Below are 10,629 nucleotides of genomic sequence, written 5' to 3' on the forward strand. Positions count from 1 at the left end.
TAAGATTCCCTCTCATCCTTCTAAATTCCAGTGAATCCATTCTTTCATCATATGACAGACCCGCCGTCCCGGGGATTAACCTCTTGAACCTTGGCTGCACTCCCTCAATAGTAAAAATGTCCTTCCTCAAATTAGGAGACCAAAACTGCACACAATACTCCAGGTGTTATCTCACCAGGGTCCTGTACAACTAGAGAAAGACCTCTTTGCTCCTATACTCATGATCCTATCGTATGAAGCCCAATATTCCTTGTGCTTCACTAATCTCTCGGTCTATCTGCTCCTCTACTTGTAACCAGTGTACATGTCGGTTCTTTTGCTCCTATAGTCTTTTGAACAAGACCCCAATCCAATATGTTTACCAGCTATCTTATACAAACTAGCTTTTATTTTTGCATTCATTTTGTTCATTATGATTTTATCTTACACAAAATGGGTCGCACGGCAGTGGCAGCTCCAGGTTTACGATCCTGACCGCAGTTGCTGGCTGTGTGGAGTTTGCATGTTCACCCTGTGACCGCTGGGATTAATGTGGATAGACACAAAAAGCTGGAGTAACTCAGCGGAACAGGCAGCATCTCTGGAGAGAAGGAATAGGTGACGTTTCGGGTCGAGACTTTTCTTCAGACTGAGAGTCAGGGGAAAGGGAAACGAGAGATATAGATGGTGATATAGAGGGATGTAGAACAAATTAATTAAAGATATGCAAAAAAGTAACGATGATAAAGAAAGGGCATTGTTAGCTGTGGGCAAGGTGTAAATGAGCTACAGACCAAAGATCCTATATCAGAGCAAGATAGACCACTCCTTCTAAATGCAATGGGCTGACGTGTAGTACGCAACGGAGCGGAACGTGGGCCTTTTTTTCATCCATTTCAGTAACCCGACCCGACCCGACTCGCAGTGTAATCAACGTTGCGGGGGAACAGTTTGTGTTAATAAATTATAATTCTGAAAATGAGAAGAAGATTTTTCCCAAATAACTTTTATTTTTACGAGGATGTTTCCGTAACCGGCTTCCGTCTCCGCTACGGGATCTTTGGTGCGGAGACGGAAGCCGGTTACGGAAATGGGGCGAAAATTACCCACGAATCTGCCCATGACCGTACTACGTCTTTTTCCTCGAGTGATCTATCTTGCTCGCTATAGGATCTTTGCTACAGACAATGGAACTCACCAGGACAGTGAAACCGGTCCAACAACTAGGGTGGGGGAGGGTCAGAGAGAGTGATGAATGTAACAGGGATTAATGTAGGATTAGAGTGATTAATGGTCAGCATGGACTTGGTGGGCCGAAGGACCTGTTTCCATTCTGCACAGCTGTTCAACTGCAAGGAGGCTTAACTCCAGGCCTACCCGATGGTGCATGGGATATCAAACAGCCGGAGCAGTAACGCAGTCAGCTTGCAGAGAGCACGGGAGCCCTGCGGACACAACCAGCACTCTGGTTGCTTCTACAGCAACGCTGCAGTCTGTACAAAGCAGTCGGACTGCCTCGGTGTTTGAAGATGCGCGCCAGTGCATTTGACGCAAGTGTTTCAGAGGTGGGGTTTCCAATGACCGGTTCAGTCCTGGTGCCAGTCGGCAGCGGCCCAGGGGGGGAGGGGAGAGGAGTACTCCCAGTCGGGCCCCTTGTAGCGGAGGGAGTGCAGGTACATCACCAAGTCCTCAGGGGTGGGATCTTTCCTGACTATGCGGCACTCCCCGCACAGCTCGTCCCGCTGGCCCTTGGAGGGTCCCTCCATCCCTCCGTGCCCCTCTCCGACCTCCGGCGGGTGAGAGGGATCTACCGCTCCCTGGTCGGAGTCTGGGGGCTGTTCTGGCAGCAGGTCGGGGCACTCCCTCAGCCGGTGCAGCTCCAGCAGTTCCTGCAGCAGCTCCTCGTCCGTCTTGCCAATGTGGCCGTCTGCCCCCCGCCGTGGGCCCCAGGCCCCGCTGTTGTATACGGGGTCGTTGAGGATGGGGTGGCCCAGGAACTGGAGGTGCACACGGATCTGATGGGTGCGGCCGGTGAGGGGCTGGCAGCGCACCACGCTCGACCTGCCGTTGAAGCTCAGCCTCTGGAAGTCAGTGCGGCAGGGCTTGCCGTTGGGGTGCACCCGACACACCCCCACCTTGTAGGAGACCACCAGGATGGGCTGCACGCAGGTCACCTCACTGGCGGGGAACTCCCCCTCCACCCGGCACACGTACTCCTTCTGTACCTGCAACAAGACGCACACCTTAGCCCAGGACAACCACTCGCTTCCTTCGAGACAACCATGGAGTGCTGATTGTGGAGGGAGGAACTGCAAATACTGGCTTAAATCAAAGATAGACACAAAATGCTGGAGTAACTCAGCGAGACAGGCAGCGTTTCTGGAGAGAAAGAATGGGTGATGTTTCGTGTTGACCCAAAACATCACCCATTCCTTCTCCCCAGACACACTGCCTGTCCCGCTGAGTTACTCCAGCATTTTGTGTCTAGCTGCAGATTGTGGGATCTGATAAGAAAGTGATGTAGGAATTTCTGGACATTATAAGAAAATCAAGCATATTAAACATGGAAAATAGGCGCAGGAGTTTGGCCTCTTCGAGCCAGCACCGCCATTCAATATGATCATGGCTGATCATCTAAAAACAGTACCCTGTTCCTGCTTTTTCCCCCATATCCCTTGATTCCGTTAGCTCTATGAACTAAATCTAAATCTCTCTTGAAAACACAAATGTTTTTAATATAATAACCCAAGATCGTTACTTACTGGAGAAGCATGATGGGAAATAAGGCCAATACATTGAAGGTAACTTAAATGTCATGCTAGGTGAGGCAGTGATCAGATTAGGTGGGGAAGGAGTGATTATACTCACAGCCATGGTGGAACCGTGATTGGGGAGGTTTAGAGAAGAAAGGGAGATTACCTTTGGCACGTTGTGGCCAAATGTTAAGGAAATTTAACCCACAGCCCAACTTGTGGGGTAATTACACTTGGTAAGTTAACGATAGAACTGATGAGAATGGGGATTTGGGAGCTGCCGTGGGCGATGGTTTTGAAGGGAATGAGAGAACACCGATGTGTCTGAGGTGCACGATTTACAGCCGCTGTCAGAGCATTGTGGTACAGAGGAACGCTGATTCCTTTGTGAAGTCAGTAACGGGTTAACTCGTGTAAACAGACAAGGAAGGAAAATGCTTGTAAAAGATCATGTGAATCTTTGTTCTGGGAACAGTCTAGTTTGCCCGTTCAAGCCGTTGTATCAGGTGCTCTTTAATAAAGTATCGCTTGATTGCCTTTCCCGATACTTTTCGTTTTCTTGAACACGTCTTTTTGCTCTCCAGATTGCCTTCTTAAGGGTATTCCTACACTCCTTATACTCACAGAGGGACTCAATGGATCCTGCCTTTATACATCTTGCGTATGCCTTCTTTTTCCTGAACCGGGGGCCTCAACATCTCCCATCAACCAGAGGTCCCCTCAACTTGCCAGCCTTGCCCGTCACCATAACAGCAACATGCTGCCCCTGTACTCTTGCTTTCACACTTTAGAAAGCATCCACTCACCAGCCATCCACTTGCCAGCAAACCCACTCACCCAATCGACCACTGCACGATTGAACTGAATTGAATTGAATACTTTATTGCCTCATGTGACGAGTCACGGTGAAATTCTTTGCTTGCGTATCCAAGGTATGCAAATAGCTGCCACGTAAAGGGTGCCGACAAACTTACAAAGTATCCCGCGTCAGGTCCACCCTTGTTCTCCCCGCCTTTCCCCTCACTGTGATCCCTCCACGTTGGGTCCTTTGTTCCACCCCCCCGGCACCCCCCTCACCCCCCCATCACAGTGGTCCCCCCACACCGGGTCCTCGTGAACCACATTCCAGTTTCATGCCTCCCAAATCAGCCTTGCCTCCATTTGATACATTAACTGTAGGCCAGTCTTTTCCTTCTCCACAACCAGTTTAAAACCAATAAAACTATGGCCATTGTTCCCTAAATGCCACCCCGTTCCCCAAGAGGGTTGTGCTCCCTCCACATATTGATTAAGGAAGCTTTCTTGGACACATTTCACAAATTCCACCCAATCCAAAACTTTAACACTATGGGAAACCCAGTCAATATCAGAGAAGTTGACTCCCATTAACACTTCCCTATTATTTTTACAGGTATCTGCAATCTCCCAGCACATCTGCTTGTCTAATTCCAGATCAGAGGCCTCTACTACAGTTAGCTGAGGTGTCCCAGGGTTTACTTTAGTTTAGACATACAGCCTGGGGGGAGACCGCTTTTCGGGGCTTCCGCAACGGCGACTTCTCCCGCCCGAGTTGCGGGTTTGAAGAGCTCCTGGAGCGGGGCCTTACACCATCGCCCCGCGCGGCTAGGAATGGCCGCGGGACTGCGAGCGCACGCCGGGGGCTCTAACATCTAGAACCCGGTGCGCGACCTTGCATCACCCGGCGTGGCTTTAATGGCCGCGGGACAATCGCCATCGCCCGCCGGTGGCTTTGACTTTGACTCTGACATCGGGGGGGGGAGTGCAGTGGAGAGATAAGTTTTTTTGGCCTTCCATCACAGCAATGTGATGGATGTTTATGTAAATTATGTTGTGTCTTGGGTCTATTTGTTTGTAATGTATGGCTGCAGAAACGACATTTCGTTTGGACCTCAAGGGGTCCAAATGACAATAAATTGAATTGAATTGAATTGAGCTTACAAAAGGTCATGACAAAGTTTGTACGTTCTCCCCGTGGGTTTTCTCAGAGATGTTCAGCTTCCTCCCACACTCCAAAGACATGCAGGTTTGTAGGTTAATTGGCTTGGTGTAAATGTAAAATTGTCCTTAAGTGTGTGTAGGATAGCGTTAATGTGTGGGGATCGCTGGTCGGTGTCTCTAAACTAAAAGCTACCTGATCATGGGGTCCTTGGTTCTATCAGCACAACCCATGCCAATCCCAATGTCACAGCCAAGAGCAAGCTCAGCTAGAAACACCCCCGCACCATTACCTGTCTCTCTCGGATCTGCTGGTCAATCTTCTTGGACACGTCCAGGGTCTTGGCGAACATGAGGACCCCGGACGTCAGGCGGTCCAGCCGGTGAATGGTGTGCAGCTCGGTCAGATTGTGCTCCTTGCCCAGGATGAAGATGATTGTGTTGTGTCGGTATCGGCCGCAGGGATGCACGGGGATGGAGGCGGGTTTGTCCACCACCACCATTTCCTGGTTCTGGCTCAGGATCCTGAGCGGCTGGTCGGTGACCGGAGGCTCATGCCTGTGCACCGTGTTCCTCATGAAGTCGTTGTTCTTGGAGAGGGCAAAGGGAGTGATTTAATGCAGGCAAATACAATTGGGTCAGTCAAACCTCTCCCTCAGTGCTTAAACCCCACGCCCAAGACCACTGAGTGGTGGAATCAGCCTGGCTCATCAAAGAGACAGCCCTCCCCACCATCAAAAGCAACTACACGAGGCACTATCTCCAGAAGGCAGAATTTGTCAAAGATCCACAACATCTGGACCAGGCCCTTATCTCGCTGCTACCATCATTTATTGCGAGAGGATTTGAGTACAGGAGCAAGGAGGTCCTACTGCAGTTGTACAGGGCCCTGGTGAGACCGCACCTGGAGTATTGTGTGCAGTTTTGGTCTCCTAATTGAGGAAGGACATTCTTGCTGTTGAGGGAGTGCAGCGTAGGTTCACCAGGTTAATTCCCGGGATGGCGGGACCGACATATGACGAAAGAATGGGCTTATATTCGCTGGAATTTAGAAGGATGAGAGGGAATCTTATAGAAACATATATATTTCTTAAGGGATTGGATAGGCTAGATGCAGGAAAAATGTTCCCGATGTTGGGGGAGTCCAGAACCAGGGGACACTCAATGGCCAGAGGAAAGTGAAGGAGGGCCCTGGTGAACCAACCAGACACAAGCCACAACAACTGAATTATGTTTCCAAGTGTACATTGCACACACTCCTGGAAGATTCAAATACATGCGAACATGAGAAGACCTACTGACTACAACCCCTTGCTAACTCCACAGAAACCATGACAAACACTTTAGGCACATTAAACACCATGGTCTTTGCAGAACCGTCCTAAACGTTGACGCCATCCTGGGAACCCCTCTTGCAAATGCAGTCACCTCCGCCTCCCACATAACGCAAACACCGTCCCGGGACCCAACTCCTGTAAATGCTTTCATGGTCCCGGAACCTTCCCCCCCCCCACCACCCGCCCACCATAATTGAGATGCTCTCCCGGGGACCCCCTCCCATGAACGATGCCGCCCTCTGGAATCCCCCTCCTCCTGTGAACACAAACCTTCCTGGATCCCACAGACACACAAAATGCTGGAGTGACTCAGCGGGACAGGCACCATCTCTGGAGAGAAGGAATGGCTGACGATTCGGGTCGAGAAGAAGAGTATCGACCTGAAACGCCATCCATTCTTTCTCTCCAGAGATGCTGCCCGTCCCAATGAGTTACTCCAGCATTTTGTATCTTCCTCCAAGTGAGGTGCAGGACGAGGTGCATTGGGCTGGGCAGGGCAGTGCAGTACCTTAAGGACGGTGTCCAGGTCAGCAGGTTGCTCGTTCAGACGGATGCGGCCGGCACTTGCCGCCCGTGTGTAATAGTCGAGAGGTTCCGCCCGGAACTCGTCACTGAAGACTTCGCGCATGGTCTTGCCCACCCAGCGGCCCTTGCAATAGGTCTGGAAGTCAAAGTAGTAGGAAAACACCTTCCGCAGGCCACGTTCAAAGTAATACTCCGTCTCTACGGGAGAAGCAGGCAGGAGCGTCACCAACCAATTCAGTTTATTGTCACGTGTACCGAGGTACAGTGAAAAGCTTTTGTTACGTGCTAACCAGTCAGCGGAAAAACAATACACGATTACAATCGAGCCATTTACTGTGTACAGATAAAGCGCTGCAGCAACTCAGCCTTCTTCCCGCGGCGGCTGCAGGCCCGGCCCGACACCTCCGGCCGCCCCGGACGGGGACGGGAGAGCCTAGCAGCAACTCAACAGACCCGGGCGCGTCATCGACCACAGACAAGCACGATCTCGCTCACTCACCAAAGCATAAAGCAATAAAAACGACAAAATGCATTTAATAGACAATAGACAATAGGTGCAGGAGTAGGCCATTCGGCCCCTCGAGCCAGCATCGCCATTCAATGTCATCATGGCTGATCATCCCCAATCAGTGGGGGTGATCATGGCTGATCATCCCTAATCAGTACTTTTTAACAAAGGAATACTAAATACAACTATTTCATAGTTTGAAAGCAGTATTATCTTACCTAGAAGAATCAAAGCTGGAAAAAAGGGAAGAAATGAAGGTTTAAGAAGGAACGGCAGATGCTGGAAAACCGAAGGTAGACAAAAATGCTGGAGAAACTCAGCGGGTAAGGCAGCATCTATGGAGCGAAGGAAATAGGCAAAGTTTCGGGCTGAAACCCTTCTTCAGAAATCTTCTTCATAGGAACCAGACTGATTCCTGGGATGTCAGGACTGTCTTATGAAGAAAGACTGGATAGACTTGGTTTATACTCTCTAGAATTTAGGAGATTGAGAGGAGATCTTATAGAAACTTATAAAATTCTTACGGGGTTGGACAGGCTAGATGCAGGAAGATTGCTCCCGATGTTGGGGAAGTCCAGGACAAGGGGTCACAGTTTAAGGATAAGGGGGAAATCCTTTAAAACCGAGATGAGAAGAACTTTTTTCACACAGAGAGTGGTGAATCTCTGGAACTCTCTGCCACAGAGGGTAGTCGAGGCCAGTTCATTGGCTATATTTAAGAGGGAGTTAGATGTGGCCCTTGTGGCTAAGGGGATCAGAGGGTATGGAGAGAAGGCAGGTACGGGATACTGAGTTGGATGATCAGCCATGATCATATTGAATGGCGGTGCAGGCTCGAAGGGCCGAATGGCCTACTCCTGCACCTAATTTCTATGTTTCTATGAAATGTTCACTGCTTTCCAGGGTTGTTTGTGCATGGTGATCTTTGACCTGGGCATGCGCAGTCGGAATAACGAACTCGCTTATTGGCGCTGGGCCTGACTGTGGCGGTGGGGGAGGAGGCCCAGGGCAGAGAGGTCTGTGTGGGAATGGGAGGGAGGGAGGGGGGAGTTGAAGTGTTTGGCAACCGGGAGATCGGGTAGGGGTTTGAGCTGAAGCTTTTACCTGCAGTTTTGTGGTGAGTGTGGAAACAATGAGGAGTTACTGAGCTACTGAGCCTAGCCCGGCCTAGACCCGGCCCGGCCCGGCCCACTCACCGTTGAAGTGATCGTGACCGAAGCTGGTGCTCTGGTTCTTCTTCCTGGGCGGCGGCACGTAGCGCTCCCCCGCCCGCCCCTTCTTGCTCCGCAGCTTTTTAGTCGGGGGCTGGCCGTCCTCTCGCAGCCCGGGGGAAGGCTCCCGCTCCGGCTCCGGCTCCTTCCTCTTGTCACCGCTGGCGACCTCACTCATCCTCGCTGCAAGCAGACGGCTGCGCCGCCACCACCACATGGACGATGCCGCCGACTGCCGGCAGCAACTCGGCTCTCCGGCCAGGAGGTGTCTATGTTGAGGCCAAAGATACCAGAGGAGTATAGGATCTATGGTTGAGGCCTAATCCACTGCCTGCATTTGTTCCACCTTATTGAGTTAGATTTTTTTTAAACTGCCAGAAACAACCCCACTGCCTGCTCTCAGCAAGTGACCGGCATCCAATATCGTTGCCAAGACATTCATATTATGTTTTTTTTTTAACTAACCATGAACCATTCAATGAGATTCAGGATGCAATGCTCAAACTACAATTACAAGCCCAAAGTGAAGCCCAACATGAATTGGAGGAACAGCACTTCATATTTTGTTTGTGCAGTTTACACGGGGGTTGCATGTAAGGTCATCAGGTCAAAGGGCGTGAGGAGTAGCTCAATCATTCTGGAGTACAAGGCAGCTTCCGGCATACACTAGTAACACACGAAACGCGTATGTTCTTACCTGTTAGAAACCCCCAAAATTGTCAGTTTGTGCACTGTAACATATTGTGGAAATAGGGGTGACCGTGAGCGAACACCGCCAAAATCACTGCTGCTCACTGACTTGCGAAAGACCAGCGTGCCAGCGGATTGGGGGCAAGTCCCGGCCCATGAACGCCCGGGGCTGGAGTCAGCCTCCAGTCTGAACCCGAGAACCAAGGTGTAAGCGGCCGAAAGAGCACATCCCTCGGGACAGCCCCCACTCTCCCCCCGGGGTCAGCGATGTCCGGCCACGGCCGACCTCCGACCCGCCTCCCCCTGGGCAGCCGCACTGTGACGGGCTGTGGAGCGGGGCCGCGGCTCCGGGCAGTGGAAACACGGGGCAATAAACCTGGCAGCGTCCCGTCAGCTGCAGCAGAGTTGGGGACAGTCTGGTCCCTCCGCCCACCCAGAGTCACTGCACCAGCAACGGACCCCGACCCTGACATCGGGGTGATTCACCCCCCCGGCCCTGACCCCCACACCGCGGTGATTCACCCCCGATTCACCCCCTGGACCCCCACCACCACACGGGGTGATTCACAGTGGGCCAGTCTTCTGGGACAGAAGAAGGGCCCACTGTACTGGCAGCCATAGTAAGTGCTTACCTGACGTTCGTCGCTTGTACTCCAGAAGACTTTGCGTGGCAACAGTATGGGTCACGGGTCGTGACCCCGACTGCCGTGCAACCTCAATAACCCGGCAGTATGAATATTGACATCTCTAACTTCAAGTAACCCTTGCTTTCCCTCTTTCTACGGCCTCCCCCACCCTAGTTCTCCGACTAGTTTCACTATCCCTCTGATTATGTTTACTGATTGTATGCTTCGTTGTCACCTTCCCCTCATCTAACAATGAACCATTCAACATTTCCTTGAACAGTGTCTGCTTTGACCCGTCATCATTTTCACACCTTACCCTTTCATATCTCTAGTCTCCCTCTCCTCTGACTCTCAGTCTGAAGAAAGGACTCGACCTGAAACATCACCCATTTCTTTTCTCCAGAGATTCCGGCTGTCCTGCTGAGTCACTCCAGAATTTTGTGTCGATCTTCGGTGTAAATCAGCATCAGCAGTTCCTTCCTACGCATAGAAGCCCATATTTCATAGAAACATAGAAAATGGGTGCAGGAGTAGGCCATTCGGCCCTTTGAGCCAGCACCACCATTCAATATGATCATGGCTGATTATCCGAAATCAGTACCTCGTTCCTGCTTTCTCCCCATAATATCATATCATATTCATATCACATTGTAATTATGCTCCTAAAGCTTAACCCCCCCCCTCCCTTAGTCTAGTTCAGTAAAACACTGAGTCAAGCACTGGACAACTAAACTTTACTTTTTGAATGAACAACGAATCCCCTATATGATACCTAAATCACCGCAGGTTCGATCCTTATCTCTGCCGGTCCATGCCCTTCAGCCTCGTGCAAGCAGACACCTCGAAAAGGTCACGCAGCCCCAAGCGCCCTTCCAGAAGATCGACAACGATCCTAGTCGGGGCTACCATTTATAGGTCAACGAACCCTGAGGTTCTCTCTGCCTTCTCTCTGCCTCTGCCCTCTCTCTGCCCTGCCCTCTCTCTGCCTCTGCCCTCTCTCTGCCTCTGCCCTCTCACTCTCTAGCCACGCCTGCGAGTTGGGGG

At 51.1% G+C, this 10,629-nt stretch overlaps 1 protein-coding gene across 1 annotated transcript; it reads right to left on the bottom strand.

Moving 5' to 3' along the window:
- Positions 1–293: 293 nt before the first annotated feature.
- Positions 294–8,611, bottom strand: rpusd2 (RNA pseudouridine synthase domain containing 2). The gene is made up of 4 exons (XM_033026584.1): positions 8,255–8,611; positions 6,534–6,748; positions 4,982–5,278; positions 294–2,204 (listed from the first exon to the last, which is right to left on the bottom strand). The coding sequence occupies exons 1-4, from the start codon at positions 8,484–8,486 to the stop codon at positions 1,566–1,568; spliced, it is 1,383 nt and encodes a 460-aa protein (XP_032882475.1). The 5' UTR covers positions 8,487–8,611; the 3' UTR covers positions 294–1,565.
- Positions 8,612–10,629: the final 2,018 nt, after the last annotated feature.

Source organism: Amblyraja radiata, chromosome 9, assembly GCF_010909765.2.
Source record: "Amblyraja radiata isolate CabotCenter1 chromosome 9, sAmbRad1.1.pri, whole genome shotgun sequence".
Classification (NCBI taxonomy): domain Eukaryota; kingdom Metazoa; phylum Chordata; class Chondrichthyes; order Rajiformes; family Rajidae; genus Amblyraja; species Amblyraja radiata.

Coding starts and splice junctions, on each gene's coding strand:
- rpusd2 (XM_033026584.1), bottom strand. CDS start 8,486: ATGTGGTGGTGGCGGCGCAGCCGTCTGCTTGCAGCGAGGATGAGTGAG. Junction 6,749..8,254: donor CGGTCACGATCACTTCAACG/GTGAGTGGGCCG, acceptor CTTCTCCCGTAG/AGACGGAGTATTACTTTGAA. Junction 5,279..6,533: donor ACCTGGACACCGTCCTTAAG/GTACTGCACTGC, acceptor GCCCTCTCCAAG/AACAACGACTTCATGAGGAA.